We start from the raw sequence: 26,429 nt of genomic DNA on the forward strand, positions 1-26,429 counted from the left end.
GCCTCTAAAGATGGTGTTTCAAGCCTTTGCATTCCACTTCTCGTAATTAACCTCATCGCCTTGTAGGTTAGTAGCATCCTAAGGTTTTGGGAAGCCTTGTGAGGCATCTCTAAGTATACCAACATCTAAAGCCTCTAGATACGCCTCCATGCGAATTTTCCAATACGGAAAGTCATCTCCCTCAAAGATAGGAGGAGGTCCATCCCCGTGAGACATCTTGCTCTAGGTAGTTAAGCCTAAATACGTGAGCACGAGGCTCCGATACCAATTGAAAGGATCAAGATGCCCAAGAGGGGGGGTGAATTGGGCTAATTCTAAATTTCTTTGCAATAAATAAATCCTATGGATAGCCCAATTAACCCCTTGTGCCTAGAAAGTGTTCCTAATTGTTCTACCGCACAAAAGACTTGCAACCTAAGTTCCAATCCTACTCTAGCATGGCAATTCTAAGAATGTAATGACATGAATTGAATTGCTCAAAGTAAATGCTTAAAGTAAATGCTCAAAGTAAATAGAGAGGAAGGAACGCGGTGATGTTTTGCCGAGGTATCGGAGAGTCACCACTCCCCACTAGTCCTCGTTGGAGCACCTGCGCAAGGGTGTAGCTCCCCCTTGATCCACGCAAGGATCAAGTGCTCTCTACAGGTTGATTCTTTGACACTCCATCGCGGTGAATCACCCACAACCGCTCATAACGTGAGTTGGGTCACCCACAAGCTCTGCCGGGTGATCACTGAACTCCCAATCACCACCAAGCCATCTAGGTGATGGCGATCACCAAGAGTAACAAGCACGAACTCTCACTTGACCATGACAAGCCTAATGAGAAGGTGGATGCACACTTTGCTACTCTTGATCTTCACTAATGAGGTCTCTCTTTGGATTCTCAAATCTCAATCACCTCACTAGGACCTTGCTCTTCTTGGCACTCTCTAAGGTGTTTCTCAGCTGTTGGAATGAGCAAAAGTACCCCCGCACATGAGTGGAGGTGGTATTTATAACAGCGGCTAAAAAATGAACCGTTATGTGCCTCTGCGGGGTGACCGGACGCTCCGATCAGTATACCCCAAACTCCAGGGTTTATAGTGTGACCGGACGCGTCCGGTCACGATTTACCCTCTCTAGAACCTTACTGGAAATGATTGGACGCTGGCTCTCAGCGTCCGGTCACTTGACCTTCTAGCGTCTGGTCACACCGAACGATTTCACCTCAGTCAAATGAACTGACCGGACTCTATGCTAGCGTCCGGTCACACCGAAGCTAGCGTCTGGTTAGTATTTGACCCTCCATTCACTTCCAACTCTCGATCATACGTGAATGAAGTTTGCTCCATTTGATCTTAGGCATATGTAGGAGCTACCTAGCGCTAGTTTTAACAAGTGTGCACCACACCTAACTCACTAGACTCACCTAGGTCAAGCTACCCATCCATACCCCCCTTAATAGTACAGCCAAAGGAAAAAAACAAAGTCCTAAACTACTCTAAGTGTCTCTTCAACTCCAATTGACACTTAGAACTAGTCATCCTTAACCTTGTCGTCCATCCTTAGAAACTGAAATGATTTCCATCGTAGGGTCATGACCACCTTGATTGTCCAATTGATCTCCATTACCATGACCTAACTCAATTGCCTCTATAAAACACACGTTAGTCATAGTAATCTTGTATTGTCATTAATCACCGAAACCCAACTAGGGGCCTAGATGCTTTCACTTTCCTCCTTGATCAAGGTCAAGATGTGCATTGGTTGGCATAGGTGTCTTGATGGGCTTGGCTTTGTCCATGTCAAACTTCTTCAACATGTCGTTGGTGTACTTGGTTTGACTTATGAACGTGCCATCCTTTAGTTGCTTGATTTGAAATACAAGAAAGAACTTTAACTCTCCCATCATGGACATTTTGAACCTATTTGTCATAATCCTACTTAATTCCTCACAAAAAGCCACATTAGTACTACCAAATATTATGTCATCGACATATATTTGGCAAACAAAGATATCATTATTGATTTTGCAAGTAAATAAAGTAGCATCGACCTTTCCTATCTCAAACCCTTGTTTGAGTAGGAAATCCTTCAAGCAATCATACCAAGCTCTAGGGTCTTGTTTGAGCCCATAGAGCGCCTTGTCGAGCTTGTAGACATGGTTGGGATACTTGGGGTCTTCAAAGCCAGTGGCTGCTCTACATACACCAACTCGGATAGGGGGCTGTTGAGAAATGCACTCTTCACATCCATTTGATATAGCTTGAAATCATGATGAGCGACATAGTCAAGTAGAATACGAATCGATTCTAGCCTAGCCACCGATGCATAGGTCTCCCCAAAATCTAAGCCTTCAATTTGAGTGAATCATTGAGCCACCAACCTTGCCTTGTTCCTTGTCACCATGCCATGCTCATCTTGCTTGTTGTGGAAGACCCACTTGGTTCCAATCATATTTTGTTTGGGCCTTTCCACTAAGGACCAGACTTCATTCTGAGTGAAGTTGTTCAACTCCTCTTGCATGGCTATCATCCAATCCGGATAATCAAGTGCCTCTTCCACCCTACGAGGTTCCAAAGGAGAAACAAACGAGTAATGTTCACAAAAACTTGCTAAACGAGAACATGTCATTACCCCTCATTGGATGCTCCCCAATATGTTGTCAATGGGATGATCCCGTTGAATGGATTGATGCACTCTAGGATGTGGAACTTGAGTTGATCTTTGGATGAGGCCATCATCTTCATCATCATGGTCATGATCGATTAGAGGGTTGTCTTCACTTCTTTCTTCATTGTTGAGTTGAGGTTGAGCTTGCTTATTGTTGACACCATCTTCATGGGAATGACCTTGTGTTTCACTTGATCTCCCATCTTGATCATTTATTGTTGCGGAATCAATGAGCATTCGGTTCTTCCTCTCCACAACACCATTTTGTTGTGGAGTGTATGCAAACTGAAAACTCATGCTTGATTCCTTCTTCATCAAGGAACTCCCCAATGTTGGTGTTCTTGAACTCTATCCCATTGTCACTTCTAACTCTCTTGATCTTGACATCAAACTCATTTTGGGCTCTTTTTGCAAACTTCTTGAAGATGCCATGTACCTCACTCTTGTCACGCAAAAAGAATACCCAAGTAAAACGAGAATAATCATCAACAATTATGAAACAATATTTGTTACCACCAAGGCTTATATAAGCGACGGGTCCAAATATGTCTATGTGAAGCAATTCCAATGGCCTTTCGGTTGTCACAACATTCTTGACGTGATGTTTAGCTCCAACTTGCTTTTTCGCTTGGCATGCGCTACAAATCCTATCTTTCTCAAAAGAAACATTGTTAGTCCAAGGATGTGTTTGCCTTTTTGAAGTTTGGCCAAGTTCCTCATCCCAACATGAGCAAGTCGGTGATGCCATAACCAACCCATGCTAGATTTTGCCATTAAACAAGTATCAAGATTTACTCTATTTGATGTGAAATCAACTAGATAGAGTTTCCCTTTTAAATGACCCATGAATGCAATAGAGAAATCCTCCCTTCTATAGACTTCCACACCCTTATCCGTAAAGAGACAATTATAACCCATCTCACAAAGTTGCAAAATGGACAATAAATTGTATCTCAACGAATTCACAAGTAAAATATTGGAAATAGAATTATTATTTGAGATACCAATTTTACCCAAACCGAGAACTTCTACTTTTTCATTGTCACCAAACACAATGTTCCCACTTTGGTCATGACTAGGTTGGAATGATGTGAACATGTCCTTCTCTCTGGTCATATGATTGGTACAACCACTATCCATCACCCAACTTGTTCCACTGAAGGAATATTCCTACAAATACAAATCAAGCTTTTGTTTTAGGTACCCAAATGGATTTGGGTCCTAGGGGGTTAGTCACATAAAACTTGGGCACCCAAGCACTTCTCATAAGCTTCTTCCTCTTTTGGGCACCAACATACTTAACTACAATCTTGCCATCCTTGTCCCAACAACACATATAGTCACTAGCATAGCACCGTGGAAGTGGTGATTATGGCTTGGGGCCTCGGATTGCTTCGTCTTGATTGTCTTGTTACTTGTAGGTTGAATCTTGGGAATGTAGGCCTTGTTGTTGGCCTTGCATATAAGCTCATCAAGAGCAATGCCTTGTTGAACTTCACACAAGGCACGCCATTAATCATGTTCCTTCCATTGGCTTTTCCATCATACCTATTGTAGCCAATGCCTTCCTTGATGACTTGTATATAGTCTTATTGGATTTCTCTTGACACTTGCACCCATTTTTCAAGATCATCTTCAACCTATGAATCTCCTTGTCTTTCTTCTCTAGCTCAACAATGTTAGTTGTATATGCATTTATATCAACTTTATAGTATCTTTTACAACCATTACTAGTGGAGACATTAGAGTCTTCGGTTGCCTTAGGAGAAGTTGAAGTGCTAGCCCAAAGAGTACTATAGTTTAGCTCAAGATTTTGGTATTTTTCTTCCATGCTTGTGAGGCTTTCTTGAGCTATACTCTTCTCATTCTTAAGGCTAGCTACTAGATCATTAACCAAGGAATCTTCCTTAGTCAATTTCCCATTTGAGTCATTGGCTAAAGACAATTCAACAGTTAACTTTTCAACCTTTATCTTTTCCTCAACGATAGATGCTTCAAGTGTAAGGTTCTTGTCTCTCTCTTGAGTGACTATGTCTCCTTACATATCCAAGCATCTATCCCTCTTCTCTAATTTCTTCATTAGCATTTTATTTTAGTGTAGGCCTTTTTACCAAATTTCTTTATCATGGTTGCTTCAAGCTCTTCTATGTTCTCATCACAACTATCATACTCATCACTAGAGGGATCAGATGAGACATGTACCTTCTCCCCCTTAGCCATGAGGCAATTTGGAGTGTAGTAGTCGTTGTCGATGAGGTTGGAGAAGAGCCTTAGTGATGAAGATAAGTTGGGAAAGAGTTTTGGTGATGAAGTCGAGTCCGGGAAAATCATGGTCGGTGACAAAGAGTGGTGGATGGCAATGTTTGCGGCTCCCTTCTTCTTCTTCTCATCATCACTTGAGTCACTATCATTTGACTCCCACTCTTCACCAAGATGAGCTTCACCTCTCTTCTTGCCTTTGTTCTTCTTGTCTTCATCCTTGTCACGCTTGTACTTCTTCTTCTCATTTGAACAATCGGCTATGAAGTGACCAGTTTGGCCACAACCACAGCAAAACCTCTTCTTGTTCCTTCTCTTCCAATCACCGTAAGTCTTCCAGTTGCTCTTCTTCTTTATAAACTTTCTAAAGTTTCTAATGATGAGTGCAACTTCTTCATCAAACTCTTCTTCTTCACTCAAGGAATCGTCCTTCACTTTCTTCTTCTTCCCTTGACTAGAAGATTTGCCTTCATGAGCTTGAGTTGCCTTTAGGGCTGCATTCTTGTTGTATCCCATTGCATTAGGATTTTGATTGTGAGCATTGATTGCATCTTCATCTAGACACTCATGATGCTTGAGCTTTGAAAGAACTTCTTGGAGTGTTATCTCATCATAACCGGGCCTTTCCATGATCATGAACGCTAGCATGTTGTTCTTGGCTCTATAGGTTCTCAACATCTTTCTAGCAACCTTGTTGTCATCCCATTCGGTGCTTTCAAGAGCTCTTATGTGGTTGACCAATGCCATAAGCCTATCAAACATGGATTGTGTTATTTCATTTTGCAAGAACACAAATCTTTCTAATTCACCATAAAGTAACTCAATATTGCCTTTTCTCACACTCTTATCTCCTTCAAATGACACTTTCAAAGTATCCCAAATTTGCTTTGCACTTTCCATTCCATTTACCTTTCTAAACTCATCCAGACTTAGGCTTGACACAAGTAATGCTATGGCTTGTGCATTTTGATGGAGATTGTGCACTTCTTCTGGAGTTATCTTTCTATCTTCATAGGTAGGAATCATCACACCAACATTCACAACTTCCCAAAGTCTTTGCGGCAATGAGATGCATCTTCATCTTGTAGGACCAATCGGTGTATCTTGTTCCATCAAAGTGAGGTGGATTGCCAATGTTGATGGAAGGGGTATGTAGAGGTAACCTTTGATGAGTTGTCCATAGTTGAAGTTCATGTTTGAATATATTCTCTTTCCATGAGCATGCTCATTGGCTTCAATATCACTAGCGACATTGCTTCATTCTTGCCACTGGTTGCATCATTCTTGCCACTTATAGCATCTTCAACTTTCTTGCTCAATTATTCCTTCATCTTACTCATCTCATCTAGCATCTTCTTCATTTCATCTTTGAAAAGCTTGACTTGAGCAGCCATCAACTCTTTAGCTATTTTCATGGCCATCTTGGCGTCATCGGCTTGCATTTTGTCTGACTCTAACATTGTTTCTTCTCACACGGTGAAGCGCTAAAAGAAGACCTTGCTCTGATACCAATTGAAAGGATCTAAACAATGCCTAGAGGGGGTGAATAGGCGTATCTCAATTTTTTTGCGTAATCTCAAAGTTAAATGTCAGTGACAGTCAGAAGTCCCGACAGTTTGAGCTAGAACTTCCAGCAGCTAGAAGTTCCAACGCAAATGGCTGGGAGTTCCGACACCTACGAGAATAGCACTACAAGTGCTAAAATGAACTTTGAGTGAAAGATATCTTACAACCCCACTCCCTAGTGGTAAGATGAAGTGTTCGGGTTGCTCCTTTGATGCTGGAAGGTCACCACTTCGTAGATCAAGTCCAAACCCTAAGAGGAGAGTTGGGGAGGAAGATAAACCAACAAGAACAAATATGATAGCACAAATCACAACAACAACAAACACGCAGGACACAAGAATTTATTTTGAGGTTCGGCAACCCCACAAAGGAGCTCCTACGTCCTCGTTGTTGAGGTGACCACAAAGGTCAGAGTCTCTTTCACCTCCTTACATTTCTCAAAGCAACCACAAAGGTTACTTGAGTTTTCCACTAAGAAATCAACGGTAATACAAACTTCCCAAGGCTCTTCCACAAGATGGAAGCTCTTGGACGACGCCTAGCCAGCTAGGGTTCCAAGAACCCAAGAGTAATAGACACAAATCTAACCGGCTTGATGAAGAAATCAAGTGCTCAAGCTAGCCAAAGTGATTCTCTCACTCAATCCACTCTCCTTTCACTCAAAACCCTAAGGGAATCGAAGATTGGAGCAAAGAGGAGAGAAGAGGGGTGCCTTGAATGCTTGGGAACTGTTTTGGATGAAGGTTGGTGAGTAATGAATAAGTTATCAGTTAGAAGAGAGGAGAAAGCTATTTATACTGAAAGGCAAATCTAACCATTCAGATCTGAGTCAGAAGTTTCGACACAGATCTTCAGAACTTCTGGCTCAACGCAAAAACACTATTCACATAGACAGTCCACTAGGCTTGCTCGCACATCGTCGAAACTCCCGGTGGTCATCGGGACTTCTGGCTTTCGTTGGGACTCTCTACAGACATGATGAGCCAGGCAACTAAGTCCCAAGTCATTAGGATTTCCAGCGGGAGTCAGGACTTTCGACACCCAAAACTCCCGACTCCCGTCGAGACTTTTGACGGGCGAAGATGCGCAGGCAACTAAGTCATGAAGTGTTAGTACTTCCGGAGGGAGCCAGAACTTCCGACACCTGGAACTCTCGACTCCCATCGGGACTTCCAACGGGCGAAGATGCATAGACAGGCTGTGGCTAAGTCAACAAGCGCCGGGACTTTTGGCACCAAACATTGAGACTTTCGACAGCCGGAACTCCTAGCTCACGCCAGAACTTCTAGCTACCAAAAGTCCATAAACTATGTCCAAGTATTCGTGAGGTGATTTTGTGTCTCTCTTTTGATTTTACTTTTATGCTTGAGCATTATATCTTCCTCAGACCACCAAAATTTGCATCTCTCTTTATAGTACGACATATCTAAACCCAAAACAAAATAAAAAAGCTTTGGAGAGCGCTTTGAGTTTGTCCGCTTTTTGCACTTGAAGAATTGAGGAATACCATTTCATCTTAGATCAACTCTTTTAAAACTTTCAAGAGACTAAAGCTATAATATATCTCATTAAGATCTCATTAGTCCCTAATTTGGATGTCATCAATACACCAAAACCCATATAGGGGGCAAATGCACTTTTAATTTGCTATCGTGGAAAAGAACCAGGTGATAATGGATAACTAGACACCGGATAGGATATGGTGCTATTATGGTTGTTGTTGATGTCGGCTAGGCATGTATTCTTTGATCCCATCTGTGCCATTTAAGGATTGCTTCATTATCAGACCTTGGTTGAGATTGAGGTACCAAACACATAATAGGGGCCTAAGTTATAGTTGACCGTGAAGCTGATTAGCTCATTCGGGCTAAGTATATTGGACCGTTAGCATTTCTGGGAGGGTAGCCTGAAGGAAGGGGACTGGTCCAAGACCATGTTTGCTATGGCTTCGGGCTTTGGGCAATTCATGTGAGGATACAGGATCATGAGTTTTGCAAAACGGTCCAGACTCACCGCCGAATAGAGTGAATGGTGACCCACGCGAGCTAATGTGGGCTCGTACGGATGTGTGTTTGGGATTGCCTAGCTAGATGTAATCGATTCGAATCATCGTCTCTCCCACTTAGTGAGAAACTTGGTTGCTGTCCGGCAGTCGTAGTAATTGATGAAACATGATGGTTCTGTTGATCATGATAATTGAATATGGTTACTACTGTGATACTTATTAATCAAATGATTGTTACAAGATAGATGCAGACTTAGCTATAATTGGCTTCACTGAATTTGATGCTAAAATATTGAAAGTAAGGACTTATATAGTGAGCTCTTTTGCAAAAAGATTATGCTATCCAACTAGCTCCACCAAATAAATCATGCATATCCTTGGAGTCTTTATTTTTCTCCTGTCAGGTAAGTCTTGCTGAGTACAATTGAGTACTCAGGGTTTTATCCCACCCTGTTGCAGGTGAAGTGCTATGTCTACTGAAGATGGTGACTAAGTGATGGTGGGCTCGGCAATTCTGTATTTGCTTCTCATCTATGCTTTTGTTGGAGGGTGTCTTCAGAGCTAGCAATATGATTCAAAATTATGATTTGGTAATCATTTCAAAGTTATGTTGTTTTAACCTATTGGATTTGAAACTAAACTTGTATTAATCTTTGTGACCCTATTATAATATTATTTTCACTGCAAAGTCTATGTATGTGATATTTATTTGCTTAATCAAGTACGATCTTGGTTATGATGTTGATTTATCGAGGCCTTCATGGTACTCGACGGACTATCGGGTTTATATAAGTGACGGTATGCGTGTGTCAACGTATTTAACGGGGATAGTCATACCTAATGTCTCATCTTAGCACAAGCATAGTACAGTGATAAGCATAATTTTTCTATATGGCATACCTTGTCACAGGATCAAGAAGACATCAACCAATCATGGATAATAGCCTATCCTTTTCTTTTGTCTTCTTGAATCAACACAACACCGATACATCCTCTTCGGTAACAGTATATAATGTGAATGGAGCTTCACTTCTAGATACACAAAGAACCGGTGGTGTTGATAGAGAATTCTTGAAAAGTGCGATTAACTTATTTATAATCGGCTTCTAAATTTTGTCCTACATATGTCGGTCGTGGTCTAATGCCAAACCCAATGCCAATTTGCTCACATGGATTGGCCGACACAATCCCTTGTCCAAACAGAATTTACACTACATGATAATATGGAGCCGACCATCAATCGGCTCTAGAGAAACGGGAACAAAGAATCCTCTATTGACTCAAAACCAGCAAGGTCTCTCCCTGACAAGCAAATCATATTATCATACCCCCAAGCAAAGGGGCATCGGCCTTGGTATAAGCCGATGAGTCTACATGGACGATCTCAACTTCATTATTCACCCATTGAATGAGGAACTGGTGTAAGCTAGAAGGCACACATCGATTGCCATGAATCCACTCGCGCCCAAGAATCAAACTATAGCTCCCTTGCACCTCCGTAACGAAGAAGACGATGGCCAACGTTTTGCTCCTAATAGTAAGCTTCATCAAGGCAAATCCCTTGGCCGAAATAGAATTTCCTCCAACACCTTTGACCGTTCTCTTGGTCTTAATCAGCTTCTCATCAGACCTGCCAAGCTTCTTATAAAGTGAATATGGCATTAGATTCACCATGGCTCCATTATCCACCAACATGTTGTTGACTAGTTTGCCATTAATGTAGCCCTTCACATGCAGTGGTTTGAGGTGATTCACATGGTCTGCTGGCTTCTAGAAAATAGCATTCTGAGGGGCAAAGCCATCTTGATTTCTAGAAGCCCCCCTAACACCTACAGGAACAAAACACAGGCACCGAATCAACCAGAGGCATATTGGCAGCTGCTGGTATCATGAGAGTCGGCTTAGCCAACTTGGAATCAGCTAGGCCGACTTGCACAGTGGCCAGAGGAGCTACAACAAAAGAAGTCGGCTTGGTCGACTTGGCCAGAGATAGAGGCAGTCGGCTTAGCCGACTGGGAATCAGCTCAACCGACTTTGAGCAGGCGGCCAACTCTTTCTCATTTGACTGAGGGAGAATTGGATCCTTGCTAAAAATTTGTTTCCGCATGTTTGCTAGCCCTTCTTGCTTAAGCTTCTTGTAACAAGCACACTGGAGTTTGCACTTTTGTGTTTTCGACAAACCTGAAGGGCACCATGTCGGTTGGAAGTTCTCGGGAGCCAATGTGCTACTCTGGGCATCATGATCATTGGCAGTAGTGTCCCTTGATATTTTCTCCACATCAGATTGGTCCAGATTGTCAATGACAATCAGTCCTTCACTTTCTTTGATTGGAGCATCATTTTGTTAGACCTGATTAGCAAGTTTAACCAAAACTAGCTTAATTGGTCCTGCCTTGCTGGAGCTCAATTGGCCGTAGCTCAATCGGCTCTGAGGGACACATCGTTGCTCATTGTGAGCTAAACTAGCACACACATCCTCCACCGGTGAGGATTTTGACGTATTAATGGGTAAGAAATCAACACTCCATCTTTATATGTGTGCTGCAATTTTTGTTCACAACTAGCTTGACCGATTTGGGAAATCGGTCTTGCTGATTTTTTCCATCCACCAACATTAAAATCAGTTTGGTCTACTTTTAAAGTCGGCCTAATCGATCCTCTTTGAACAATAGTGTTAGTGGTTGATTTCTGCTTGTCCATGGGAGTTTAGGCTTGCCCCCCCCCCCCCCGAGCCTAGAACATTTTATAGTGATCTTAAGGCTCTCCCGATTATCATTGGACTTTTTGAGCACTACCTCATGATCTAAAACTTTCTTTCCCTTCTTAGATTCTTTGTGCTCGCCGATTATCACATTTTTTCCAATAGTGGAATCGGCTTGTTATGGCCGAATCAAGATGACCGAATTATTTATCTACAGAACTTTAGCCATGGAAAGTGTCTTATTGCAAGGTAAATGATGTGCATCTCTGTTATGCGTAGCTTGCATGTCCAACTTTGCCTCTTTTGATTTCCAAAACCGATTAATATTTTTTTGTGAATCGGTTTGGGAGGCATCACATGAAGCCTTAGGCATTGGAGCCATGTTTGATGACTTTGGAGAATCAGACAACACTGTAATATGAGGCAATGAAGCATGCAGTGATGTTGTCCCATCATCAGTTCGAGAGGTACAAACCAAATTCGGCGTGTATGTAGCAGCAGGAAAAATAGTGCTAACCCCTTTTTGAATTGGTCCTATCGGTTTCAGACACCGAAGAGACCAATTCGGGTTTCTTCCTAAAAATAAGCTTGCCATATTGATCAATATAACAATAAGACAACCTCTTCTCAGAAGGTATAGTGCTAGGTCCTTCGAAATTGGTCCTATCGGTTTTAGGCGCCGAAGCGACCAGTTTGGATTGACTCTTTAACTGTCATACTGATCAAAGTAACATGGCCTCTTAGTAGGAAGTTTAGTGCTAACCCCTCCCGAATTGGCCCAATCGGTTTCAGGTGCCAAAGAGGCCAATTCAGATTGATTATCAAAAATAAACCTGCCATGTTGATCAAGATCATAGTAAAATGGACCCTCATATTGAGGTTGACCAAAAGCCAAGGCCGATTCACTAATATATGCAGCATGAGGTGAAGTAGCAATAGGAGCAACAAACTTTCTTTCCTCTAACTCATCTAGTCTGGATATAAGCTTAACCATAGTATGAAAAAGAGGAGAATCTTCATCTAATCCAAGTGCATTTACCTCAGCTATGGTTGTATACTTGACGATGCTCTCCTGACCCATTGGACCAGTGAACTCGCCACTGCAACTGTTGTTCCACATCTTGATAAAAGGAGATCAAGACCAGATGCTTTTGGCCTTTTGGGTCAGATTAAGCAACAGTAATGAGAACACAAAAAGGATAGATTAGAACCAACGAATTGTCTAGTTCAGAAAGATCAGCTATAGGAGATAGCCGAACCAATCGTTCCCCAATGGAGTCGTCAAAAAGTGTGATGACGCTTAATTAGGTTACACACTCGATAAGGAGCTAGATCGCTTGATGTAGGGCCTAGCTAGTTTTGGGATCAGCCGACGCCTAGGGGATGTCCACACCTAGACCTTGTGCCTTTAGCGATGAGCGTGATATGCAAGACATGTCACTAGAAGAGCCTTGCTGGGAGCGCGATACACAAGACACACAGGCGAGGTCTCTTGAGACCTGAAACCCCACACGCCCGGGAGGGACCACGTCAGGACGTTTGGTGGCTATGGGCTGCTCTAGCCGACCTGACCACTCTAGAGCATCGTCGTCGTCGATCCTCCAGCCATGCAGCACCGACGAAGAACGAGGAGAAGAGGTAGATTGGGAAAAGAGGGTAAAAAGAGGTAGTAGATTGATTTGTTGTGTTTTTGTGTCGATTGGATAGATGGAAACTCAATCGGCCATGATCCTCTTATATATATAGAGGGAGGTGGTCTTATCCCAGTAGGAAACCTCTCCAAGACTTATTTTCTAAGTTTCCCATGAGTTTGGAATAGTTCGGATCGGAATCTAAAATACCAAATCCGAACTAGGATTTTTATTAGGTCTGTCGAAAGTTCTGACTTGGGTCGGAACTTCTGACATTTGTCGGAACTCCCGACATAGGTATAACCCCGGACACCCGAGCAGGTTTCTTCAGGCTTTCCGAAACCCGACTGTCGGAACTTCCGACTTGGGTTGAAACTGTCGACAACGGAGTATCTTTTCGGGGGCATTACTCCTTCATCCGAACTCCAAATTGGACGTTCCATATATGTTTTTGACCATTTCGACGAGAGGAACGCAATGGTGAAGTCCGTTTCATATTTTGACAACTTTCACAAAATGGACAATTTTGGTTGCCAACAGGTACCTTTGATGAGGTTACTTCGCATATGAGTTCTGATATTGCATATTTGAGTTATATCTTAGGTTTTATGCTTCACATAATTTGGTTATTGATGTGTCCTATAGTATAATGTGCATCCCTTGTCTTGTACTCATGAAGTGATCATAGCTAATATCTAATCTTTTCCAAACAACTTTATTGCTTTCTCAATTATGAATGTTGCATTGTACAAGTTATACTTCTCAACACATTTGAACATTAGGCCCCGTTTGGATCCTTGAAATTAAATTTATTATAATATATTATAATTTAGGCACATACTAATTAAGTTAATATGGTCCTATATGTAATATATTTTTATTCTATTGTTAGGCATGCAAGAGAGATGCTTATATATTGCATTTCTACTATAGGGAAACGAGTTAAAGAGCGTGTTATAAGTTGGAGAATAGAAAAATGGCATGGTGATCTATAGAATCAGTTTCCATCTCCCACCCAATGAATTTGAGATATGCTTATATGTGAACTTTGGAAAATCATAAAATCTTAAATTCCAAGCCAAATTACCTAATCCATTAAATAAATTCTAATTCCTCATAAATGAAGGGATCCGAATTGCCCCTTAGTGAAATTCTTTGTTGCTCTCTCAATTTATTTATTTGTACGTTGCACTACTAGAATTTCTTCATGGTTGGCAAATCCTGTAATTGGTGTAGTGACCTAAAATTGCAAGTTTATTTTATCTGTCCATCTAACCTCGAAAACATACAAATATTTCATCAAGGAAACAAGAATCCCGTATCAAAGTTCATATACAAGTAGTACAACAAAATAACCTTCATTATATTTTAATTGTCCATCTTTTAGGAATACTTATGTAATAGTGAGGTTACAAACATCACGGTCGAAGTATCATTTTTTGAACAATACAACACATGTCTATACTTATCTACTATTGTGGCATTGATTTTTTTTCTATAAAAAGCAATGCTGATTGAATAACCGTTTATTATTATGTTTTAGTTGTCCATCCTTTCTAAAGACTTTAATAGTGATGTTGCGAATATTCAACGCGTTTGGCTGGTTTTGTCCTGGCTTGTTCCAGCTTGTTTCAGCTTATTCTCTCTCACAGAATAGTATTTAATCATCCAAAATCAGCCATGCTACATTGCCATCTGTACCCTCCGAGCGGCCATTACGTCGACGTATCGTTTTTTAAATAAAAAAAAACAGACCAAGGACGAGACAGTGCCGCCGTGCCGGTGTGGTGTTAGACATGGCATAACGGTCGTGGTCTCATGGCGTCGACCCATACGTGATCAGTCTGCAGATCTCAGTGGCCATCTGTACCCTCCGAACGGCCGGATTACGTCGACGTATCATTTTTTAAATAAAAAAAGAACAGACCAAGGACGAGACAGTGCCGCCGTGCCGGTGTGGTGTTAGACATGGCATAACGGTCGTGGTCTCATGGCGTCGACCCATACGTGATCAGTCTGCAGATCTCCGTCACAGCGAGAAGGGACAATGCCACAGCACAAACCGCTCGGCGGTCCGTGATCCACGCCCCCGCGGGCCCGCCCCAACGCTCTTCCGGTCTTCCTCTCCCACAGCACAGCCCCAGTCGCCGTCGCCGTTCCGCCATCCCTTTCCCTTCCTTGGCTTGGGCCACGTCGCCCTTTCTCCTCCCCACACATCAACACCCAAGCCTCCAAATCCTCCGCCTCACTCACTCCCATGCCCTCCTCCCAACCCTAGCCCCTCCCCATCCCTACCCATGGCGCTCTCTTCCCAAGCCACCACCGCCGCGGCGGCTGTCGGCACCTTTCACCAATCCACCCGCTCCTCCTCCCGGCGACTCCCCGCGTCGTCTGTCTCCCCCCGGCCCCCGCCGCCCCCGCGCTCCCTGCGCCTCGACCATGCCGCGGCGCCGTCCCTCTCCCCCGCCGCCACCGTGCCCGCGCCCGACGGCCTCCTCGCCGCCGCCATCGAGCACCTGGAGCGCGAGCCAGCCTCCGTCGCAGCCGACGAGGCCCCGCTCGCGGCGCTGTCCCCGCGGGAGCTGCAGCTGGTGCTCGTCTACTTCGCGCAGGAGGGGCGCGACGCCTACTGCGCGCTCGAGGTCTTCGACTGGCTCCGCCGCGCCAACCGCGTCGACGGGGAGACCATGGAGCTCATGGCCGCCATCGCCTGCGGCTGGATCGAGCGCCTCGTGGGGTCCGGCGGGGACGTCGCCGACGTCGCCGCGCTGCTCGGGGAGATGGACTGCGTCGGGCTGCGGCCTGGGTTCAGCCTCGTGGAGAAGGCCGTCGCGCTCTACTGGGACCGCGGGGAGAGGGAGCTCGCTGTCGAGTTCGTCAGGGACGTGCTCAGGAGAGGGGGACTCGGAGCCGGCGCAGGAGGGGAGCACAACTCTGCCAACGGCGACGGCGAGCGGGGAGGGCCCGTTGGCTACCTCGCCTGGAAGATGATGGTAAACAGGCCCCGTCTCACAATTCCTGCACTTCTTACCCGTTTTATTTAATTTAACTTTCCCTTGTTTTGTCTCAACATTCAACTTTTTGTGCGATTATTACTGGTCCTAGTTTACTGCTTGCTACTGTAAAATGACTACTATTGGGTCGTTTTATTCTAAAATTGTGTACTGCTGATACCAATATATTTTTCTGATGTGCTAATGTTCAACCTGATTTCTGCTTATTGCCCTGTAGTTTCTGATTTCTAAACTGTTCGCTTGTCGTGTATGTGATGGTTACCTTTGGATAAGTTGTTGGCAGACTAGCTGTATTGAGTTGTTGGTATATAAGACATGCTTTGTCTTTCACCCTTTATAGATTAATAATAATGCATGTGTATGTGGCACTTCAAAGGTTACAGTGATCTTTCTTTGCAGCAGACTACTACTCATCATCAACAACAACAACAACATAGTCTTTCAGTCCCAAGCAAGTTGAAGTAGGCTAGAGTTGAAACCCACCAAAAGCCCCAAGTCACGGTTCAGACACGTTAATAGCTGTTTTTCAAGTACTCCTATTCAAACATAGATCTCTAGGTATATCCCATGCTTTCAAATCTCTTTTTACTGTCTCCCCCATATCAATTTCGATCTTCCTCTACCCCTCCTCATATCATTAACTTGGCTTAGGACTCCATAATGCACTGGTGCCTCTGGAGGTCTCTTTTGAACATGGCGAAACCACCTCAACCGATGTTGGACAAGCTTTTCTTCAATTGGTGCTACCTCTAGGTGATCACCTATATCATCGTTCCAAACTCGGTCCATTCTTGTGTGATTGCAAATCCATCGCAACATACGCATTTCTGCAACACTCAGTTGTTGAACATGTCGAATCTTTGTAGGCCAACATTCTGCTCTATACAACATAGCCAATCTAATCGTCGTTCTATAGAACTTGTCTTTTAGCTTTTGTGGTACTCTCTTGTCACAGAGAATACCAGAAGCTTGTCGTCACTTGATCCACCCTACTTTGATTCTATGGCTAACGTCCGCGTCAATATCTCCATCTCTCTGTAGCATCGATCCCAGATACCGAAAGATATCCTTCTTAGGCACTACTTGACCTTCCAAACTCACGTCTCCCTCCTTCTGTACAACTCCGTCTAAGTCGCATCTCATGTATTCAGTGTAGTTCGGCTCAATCTAAAACCTTTAGACTCAAGAGTCTACCGCCATAACTCTAGTTTCCTATTTACTTCCGCCTGGCTTTCGTCCACTAACACTACATCATCAGTGAACAACATACATTAAGAGATATCCCCTTATATGTTCCTGGTAACCTCATCCATTACCAAGGCAAAGAGATATGGGCTTAAGGCTGACCCTTGATGAAGTCCAATTTTAATCGGGAAGTAATTTGTGTTACCATCGTTTGTTCGAACACTAGTCACAACATTGTTGTACATGTCCTTGATGAGGGTCACATACTTTGATGGGACTTTATGTTTGTCTAAAGACCACTACATAATATTTCTTGGTATCTTGTCATAAGCCTTCTTCAAGTCAATGAAAACCAAGTGGAGGTCCTTCTGCTCTCTAAACCGCTCCATAACTTGTCTTCTTAAGAAGATTGTTTCTGTTGTTGACCTTCTGGGCATGAAACCAAATTTGTTTGTTGATATCTGTGTTGTTCCTCGTAGGCGCTGCTCGATGACTCTCTCACATAACTTCATAGTGTGGCTCATCAACTTAATTTCTCAATAATTAGTACAACTTTGGATATCTCCTTTGTTCTTGTAGATTGGTACCAATATGCTTCTTCTCTATTGCTCAGGCATCTTGTTCGATCGAAAGATATTGGTGAACATCATGGTTAGCCATACTATAGCTATATTCCCGAGACATCCCCACACCTTGATTGGGATACTATCAGGGCCCATCGCTTTGCCTCCTTTCATTCTTTTCAAGGCTTCTCTGACCTCCGATTCTTGAATCCTCCGCACAAAGCGCCTGTTAGTGTTATCAAACGAGTCGTCCAGCTGAACGGTAGTGTTCTCGTTCTCACCATTGAATAATTTATCAAAATACTCTTGGCATCTATGTCTGATCTCATCCTCCTTCACTAAGAACTGCTCTCTCTCATCCTTTATGCACTTGACTTGGTTGAAGTCCCTTGTCTTCCTATCACGAGCCCTAGCCATCCTATAAATGTCCTTCTCTTCTTTCTTCGTACTCAAACGTCGGTAAAGGTCCTCATAGGCCCGTCCCTTTGCCTCACCCACTGCTCGTTTTGCAGTCTTCTTTACCACCTTGTACTTCTCTATGTTGTTTGCACATCTGTCATGATACAAGCGTTTATAGCACTCCTTTTCCTTAATAGCCTTTTGCACATCTTCATTCCACCATCAAGTGTCTTTCGTGTCGCATCCTCTCCCTTTGGTCACTCCAAGCATCTCTGAAGCAACCTTCTGAACCCATATTGCCATCTTCTCCCACATGCTGTTTGCATCGCCTTCATCATTTCAAGGGCTCTCTTCAATGACCTTTTTCTTAAAGACCTTTGATGCCCCCCATTCTAATTTCCACCACTTTGTTCTAGCAACCCTAGCTTGTTTGTTTCCACAAGCTTGCACCAGAAAACGGAAGTCAGCCACCACCTGTGTTGAGCGACCACACATTCTCCAGGTATCACCTTACAGTCCACGCATGTTTGTTTATCCCTCCTTGTAAGGACAAAGTCGATTTGCCTAGACTACTGGTCGCTACTAAACGTCACTAAATGGGACTGTCTCTTACGGAAGAAAGTGTTAGCTATCATCAGATCCAAAGCTATGGCGAAGTCTAAGACTTCCTCTCCCTCCTGGTTCCTACTACTATATCCGAAACCTCCATGAACCTCCTCGAAACCTGCTCTTGATGTACCTACATGGCCATTAAGATCACCTCCTATAAAGAGCTTCTCGCTACTAGGGACAGCTCTAACCAAGCGATCTAAGTCTTCCCAGAAAAGCCACTTAGCACTCACATCATGGCCTACTTGGGGCATACGCACTAATTACGTTTAAGACTATGTCACTAATGACAAGTTTAACTAAGATGATCCTATCCCCTTCTTCTCACCTTCACCACACCATTCTTGAGGCTCTTATCAATCAAAACTCCTACTCCATTTTTATTTGAAGTTGTCCCTGTGTATTAGAGCTTGAAGCCGGTATTGTCCACCTCCTTCACCTTCTGTCCCTTCCATTTAGTCTCTTGGACGCATAAGATATTTATACGTCTCCTAATCGCTGTGTCCATTAACTCTCTTAACTTACCTATAAGGGACCCTACATTCCAGCTACCTAAATGGATCCTAGTTGGCTCGACTAGCTTTCTTACCCTTCGCACCCGCCGAGGTAGGTGTGAAGATCCTTACTCATTTTGCACCACACCCGGGCGCCGATGTGGCACACCACTAAGGATGCGACGACCCGATCCTTGCTCACTTAACACCGTGTCTAGATCGCAACACGGCGTGACACGACCCGATCCTTGCAGCAGACTACTCATATTGTGGTCAAATCCTATTAAATCGTGTTAAGATTTCATGTGTTCCTAATTGACTCTTTCATGGTAGTTGCCAGCACATGGGTGCTGCTATAATGTAGTCAGCATGTTTCACATGTTTATTTACATGTAACTTAGTTTTCTATAGCTCTATGAGCTGTCTTAGAATTAAAATCAACATGTGTATCATCCTATCAAGTATAAACAAATAATTAATTAGCTAGAGCATGCTTTTAGTTTAACCCCCAGAAAACTGGGGTTGTTTTGGTTTGTCGCCAAGGGGTGGCTAATACCAAATTTCAATTATGCGCCCATGCCTGAATCATTTAGCAATTGTTTACTTTGCCCCATGGAATTTGGCAAAATTCTAAGGATTCCTTCCATTTCTGTGCTAAATGCTGCTAGTTGCCAAGCCCTCCCTGTGTTTATCTATGTGACATCATGTCAAGCCCTTCTTGAGCAGAGCGGTCAGGGGAGCCGCGATTGTGCCGAACTCCTTGACGAACTTGTGGTAGTACCCCACCAAGCCTAGGAACCCGCGGATTGCGCGCGCCGATCTTGGTGTAGGCCAATCAGCAACCGCCTGGACCTTGTCGGTGTCCATGGCCACCCCAGCGGCTGAAATGATGTGCCCCAAGTAGGAGATGGAGTCGATGCCGAACACGCACTTAGAGCGCTTGACGAAGAGGCGATGTTGGTGGAGCATGGTGAGGACTGCGTGAACATGGCGCAGGTGCTCTGCCAGCGAGCTGTTGTAGATTAAGATGTCATCGAAGAAGACGAGGACGAATCGGCGCAAGAAGGGGTGCAACACATCATTCATCAGCTCCTGGAATGTAGCCGGGGCGTTGCACAGCCCGTATGGCATCACGAGGAACTCAGAGGCTATCGTGAGTCCGGAACGCCGTCTTCTCCACATCAGCGGGGTTCATGCGGACTTGGTGGTAGCCGGAAAGCAGGTCAAGCTTGGTGAAGTAGCAAGCACCGTGCAACTCATCCAGGAGCTCATCCACCACTAGAATTGGATAAGCATCTTTGACAGTGATGGCGTTGAGGGCTCTGTAGTCGACGTAGAACCGCCACGTACCTGTCCGCCTTCTTGACCAGCAACACAGGGGACGAGAACGCCGAGTTGTTGCGCTGGATCAGCCCCTGTGCCAGCATGGTGGAGCACTGGCGCTCCAGTTCATCCTTGTGGGAGGCGGGGTAGCGGTAGGGTCGAGGACCCCGGGACGAGGTTGATGCAGTGGTCCCGGGATCATGGTGGCGGCATGCCGGTGGGCTCGGCGAAGACGGAGCTGAACTCATCCAACAAGTCCGGAAGAAGGTCGGCGTCGTTGCATGCCCGTAGAGCTGGCTGGCTGGCCCGAAGGACACCCTGCCAGCAGGCGCGATGGTCCCGGTGCCAGAACGACATGGTGAGTGTGCCAAAGTCCCAGAGAATCGGCCCGAGGTAGGCCAGCCAATGTGTACCGAGGACGACGTCATAGCCAGCCAGTGGCAAGGCAAAGAAGTCGGTGGAGAAGGCATTGGCGCGGTACATGCCAGGGCACGGCAGGCGCTCCCCGTTGGCCACCGTCACGTTCATGTTGCCTCGAGGAAGGAGCTGGAGTGAGGTGTGGCCCGGGGCTTCTTCGGAGACGAAGTTGTGAGTTGAGCTGGAGTCGATGAGCGCGAGGAGGGAGGCACTGCCCAGCTAGATGCGCACTTGCATGGTGTCGTTGGTGCGTAACCCCAGCCATGGCGAGCAACTAGATGTGCGGATTAGCCTGCCTCAGTTGCTGCCGCGAACTCCGCGTCCTGGACGTCGTCGGCTTCATCATCTTCAGCCAAGTCGAGGAGGAAGATGCGCTGGTAGACGCGGTTATGGCCCCGGCCAAACTTCTCATTGCAGATGAAGCATAAGCCGAGGCGACGACGCTCCTCCATCTCAGTCATGCGAAAGATGCTTTACCTGACAACCCTCGACTGAGACCGTGGAAGGCCCAGCCTTGGCCGGAGGGGCCGGAAGCGCTAGCCGAGGAGGCAGCCCTGGAAGGAGACCGCGCATCGGTGCTCATGGAGGTGCGGGCGGAGGCAAGGCCGCCACAACACACTGCCCTGCGTTGCTCCAGTTTGCGGGCGAGGCTCATGGCGACGATGAGAGATTGGGGGTTGTGGATCTGGACGTCGAGGCTGAGTGGTGGCTGGAGTCCCGCCATGAAGGCTTGGACGCGCAGCGTGCCGACGCGGGGTAGTAGAGCCTCGAACCGGTGACGGAGCTGGTACGCTTGCACGCCATGAGTTCTCCCAGCGGATTGGACCGGATTGGTGGCCCGAAGCGGAGGTTCAGCAGCTCAGAGGAACGCCTCCAGGATGGAGTGCCCTCATCTTGCTGCACATGGAGTTACCATATCTGGGCGCTAGCCTCCAGGTTGTAAGACGCCATCCACACTTGTTCTTCTGCCGGAATGCGTTGTTGATGAAAATAGGACTCACAGCGGTTAGAGGAAGGCCAGCGGATCGGACTTGCCGTCGAACTTGGGAAAATCCAGCTTCTGGAACCTGGGTGGGCGGTCACCATGGTGGTCACCGTGGCCTGAACCCCTGGAGCCAGAGAAGGACGCCGCCGCTGGTCGCTCCTGCTGAAGGGCGGCAACCTGCCCTTGCAGATCACTGATGGAGGCAGTGAGGGTTTGGATGAGTTTGGCCAAATCGGCCGTGGTGGGTTCAGCCATGGGTGATGAAACGGAGGCAGTGGATGGAGAGGGTGAAGATGGTGGTGCGGTGGCTGGCGCAGCGGGGTCTGCTGGTGGAGGAGGCGCAGGGGTGGATGAGGATCGCCGTAAACCTGATACCATGTTGTCAAGGGCGTTAGTGCCCAAGGATGCTGGCCCCTGGCTCCTTAGTTCATAGCCAGAGGTCGGCAATGGCGCCAGGGCTGTTACCTGCTCGACCAAGGTAGAAGGGGGTGAGATTAAGATGAAGCAGAGGTAGATTAGGAGATAACTTGTTTCTTGATTGATTTCTCATAAGCTGATTACAGAGTATATATAGAGCAGCCTAGTCTCTAGGCGCCCAGCTCTGGTCTCCTCGATTCTCTCCCCATTAATCCTTCTCTCATTACTCTAATCCCTTCCCCATAATACTTAATTGCTACTGATTACAGCTGGGGTCTCCCTGGATGCCGCCCTGGCCCTTCTGGCCACATCCCTAGCCCTGGGGCGCCGTTCATATTGGCGCCCCCACATAACACATCATGTGCACTAGTTGGTCTATATTTGGTGTACCCTGGACTAGGGTATTTGTTCCATTTAACTTGTGCATGACCAGATATTTCTGGGGCAATGTTTTGCTGAATACTCATTGCCAAATCCTTCTCCCTGTTTCTCTATGGCATGCAGGGAACACATTGGTTGTCATATTTGTCATATACCCAATACTAGGGTAATTATTAGGTTAAACTTGTGTGTGATAAGGTATTTCTAGGGTCAATCTTGTCATAGCGGACTGCACTATAAGCACCGTTGTCATGAACTGAATGGATATAAAGTTTGGGTAGTTATTGTGGGCTTGCTTTTAATATCAGGGAGCATTTGGCAAAAGAATTGTCCAACTTCAGTTTTTCATTGTTCTTTGGGTGTGAATACCTGCCATATTTCTGGTAAGAGTTGAGCGAATAGCCAAATGCTCAGGGCATGAGCAAATTTTATGGGTGTAACTGGGGTAAGTTTTAGGTAAAACCAATCAGACCCTACTTTGGCAGACGAGATCATTTTGGACCTATTTTTTTCTCTTCAAAACGCTGTTGCATTTGAACTATTCAGGGAAGAGGGATGCCATCAGTTTTGTTTTTTGTTCTAACGTGTTATTACCTTAGTTACCAAGTTCCCATATTGACAGAGTCGAGGAACATGGTAAGGTACTTGCAGAACGTTTTTACACTGGGAACACAATCGTTCCTGGGTCGGGGACATAACTGTTCCCAGATTAGACTGTTCTTGGGACAAGGAACTGGCATTGTTCCACGTTCCTGGCTTCTAAGGTTGTTCCTATTAATGGATACAAAGTATATGTCTAAATAAAATATGAATAGGAAGAACAGAAACCTCTATTGGTATGTTGCTTATAGTGCATATCCTCTTTCTGTACAAGGCACCAATAAACCTGAAAGAAACCAATGGTAGTCACCCATGAGAAGAAGTGCAGCAGTAACACGTCCCCTCATCCCGAAAGAACGTCTATGTCTGTTCTGCACTTTCCAACGGACTTTTCTATGTGATTAGCAGTCCTTGGCTTTACTCAACATACAGCAAGAAGGCAGAGTATTCCAATGATTCATTTTGATATTAGAATATGAACTGCAATGAGAGTCTGGACATTGGATAACATAAACAGATTAGTTATACTAGAATCAAAATGTTCTATCTTGGTAATTAATTCATAGTATACCAAACATAATATGGATTCATGATATCCAAATTATACCAATCAAACTTCAGGACATCGATGCTGCTTAAGGTTATAAAGGATGATGCATAATCTACCATCTGTTCTATCTAAACACATGTTAAATCAAGTATTCAATATAATCTGTCTGCTTATAAAAGCCATCCAATGCTATCATATGGCACTTTTATTTAAATTTGAGTTCTATTTTTTTGTGTTACTTTTTTTTCTGACAGATGGATGGAGACTATCGGAATGCTGTCAAATTGGTCATTGAATTTAAGGAGACCGGGCTCAAACCTGAGGTGTATAGTTATCTCATTGGGTTGACTGCCTTGGTTAAAGAGCAAAAAGAATTCTCAAAGGCTTTGCGAAGATTAAATTCATCGGTGAAGGATGGCTCAATTTCTGAACTGGATGCTGAGAGCATGCATAGTATCGAAAAGTATCAATCGGATTTGTTAAGTGATGGTGTTCTTTTATCGAACTGGGCAGTACAAGAGGGCAGCAGCGAAGTTCTAGGACTTGTGCATGAGAGGCTCCTATCATTGTATACTTGTGCTGGTTGCGGCTTGGAAGCTGAGCACCAACTTTGGGAAATGAAGCTTCTTGGCAGAGAACCTGATACACAGCTCTATGATGTTGTATTGGCCATTTGTGCTTCTCAAGGGGAAGCTGCTGCTGTCCGCCGCTTGCTTGCAGGAGTCGAGTCAACCAGTGCCGGAAGAAGGAAGAAGTCTATGTCATGGCTACTGCGAGGCTATGTCAAAGGTGGCTTCATTCTAGATGCCTCAGAAACACTCATACAGATGCTGGACATGGGCTTGTTTCCTGATTACCTGGATAGAGCTGCTGTACTGACTGCACTGCGGACGGAACATACAGGAATCCAGCAACCTAGAATCGTACTTGAAGCTCTGCAAGCGACTATCTGAGACAGATCTGATTGGACCTTGTATTGTGTATCTATATGTCCGCAAATTCAAATTGTGGATGGCGCACATGCTTTAGAGTTCTGATGAACCCTTCGTCATATATCCACTCACGGCAGGTACAAAATGTGGGTGGTTCAAATGCTTGTCCCTGATGAACCGGTTGGTACATAAATATGGTTCCTTGTATATTTTTGACCGAAATAGAGGTATCGACTGGCTGGCTGTTGTAAATATGGTTCCTTGTAAGCAGGACTATTGTAGTGCTGCTGAAGAGTCCATATGGTACATGTTAAGTTTTCTGTGTTACTGTTACCATATGCAGTTGCTGTTGAAAGCTGTGCTAAGCCTGTAGGGGATCGGCAAGATGGAAACTTGTAATGTACAGTTCTATTATATAAATACGTCCATACGTTACTTAAATGTACAGTTCTTTTGGAACTGCACTTGTAAAGTTGTACCGAGATTACATGGTACATCTCTCTTTTCCTGGTTGCGGTGTGGTTTGTGGCTGACTTTGGAACGAGTAATGGAGAAGCAATAGCTGAATGTAACTTGGTTTGATGCATGGACATATTTATAGAATAGCTACTTCGTTTATGATCTCTGTACCGGACAATAGAATGAACCTATTCTTTTGCAAAAATTCGTTAAGGCCAGAATGGACGACAAACTTCAGCATACGTAGAAACGATCTGGGCCTTCTTTATGGCCAGCCTAGATGATTTTGTCACATCAGGATTTTGTGTAACCACAAGAAATAAAGCTACAGATAGTTGATCTCGTTGAACACAGATTGAAGATTGCTTCGTGGCCACATGAGTGCTACATATATCCTTGCTACAAGTGATCGTGTTCCCTTGGTGAAACATGCTCGAGTTCATTAAATATTTTGTCTTGGAAACTACTTATTTTGTTATTTCCAAGAATAACATGTCATATAGAATGAAATAAAACTTGCATTAAACACCCACTCTCATATAGGCCCCGTTCGCTGGTCCGGCTGAATTGTTGTGAGAGAAAAATACTGTTCTTGCTGAAAAAAAGAAGCCGAACAAGCCATTTTTAAGACAAGCGAACAGGGCCATAAAGTTTTATTCTATGGTTTCATAGACATTTAATTATATGACTTATAGAGAGTTGGTAATCGTGCCAAGAGGTTTCATCCCTATAAAACTCAATTCTTCTCTCTATTCATTAAAACGTTGCCATGTCATCAAAAATACATATATGACAGACTATTAAATGCAAATGAAACTCTGATGAAACTTCCACTGAGATTGGCCTAAAGAACTATGCATTGGAAGAGTTAGGTCTATAGTGCAATTTATTGTTCTTGGAAATTACTCTAGAAACTATACATTGGGACTGCCCTAACCAGCTATCCTTTCCTTAAAAAAACAGCTATCTGTTATAAAAGTTATTAAACGCGCTATTTAATGGCTTTGACATCTGCGCTATTTAATCGCTTTGAAATTTCCTTAGGCCAGTCACAGTGACGTTGTTTCCAAAACAATGAAACTTGAATGAAACACCCGCTCTCAATGTAAAGTTTCATTCTATAGTTTCATATGCATTTATTTCCATGATCCATAGATAGTTGATAACCGTGTCAAGAGATATGAAACTCATTTCTCCTCTCTCTTCTTAAATACACTGCCTATGTCATAAAAAATGCCAATGTTGCATTCTATTTAATACAAATGAAACTCACATGAAACTCCC

At 44.4% G+C, this 26,429-nt stretch overlaps 1 protein-coding gene across 1 annotated transcript; it reads left to right on the forward strand.

Annotated features, from left to right (window-relative positions):
- The first annotated feature begins 14,987 nt into the window (after positions 1 to 14,987).
- Positions 14,988 to 25,195, forward strand: LOC136513995 (pentatricopeptide repeat-containing protein At2g30100, chloroplastic-like). The gene is given in 3 exon segments (XM_066507973.1): positions 14,988 to 15,810; positions 24,009 to 24,644; positions 24,646 to 25,195. Coding segments are annotated over 3 exon segments (1,470 nt in total). The 5' UTR covers positions 14,988 to 15,114; the 3' UTR covers positions 24,784 to 25,195.
- The last annotated feature ends 1,234 nt before the right edge of the window (positions 25,196 to 26,429 follow it).

Source organism: Miscanthus floridulus, chromosome 16 (genome assembly GCF_019320115.1).
Source record: "Miscanthus floridulus cultivar M001 chromosome 16, ASM1932011v1, whole genome shotgun sequence".
NCBI classification, from domain to species: domain Eukaryota; kingdom Viridiplantae; phylum Streptophyta; class Magnoliopsida; order Poales; family Poaceae; genus Miscanthus; species Miscanthus floridulus.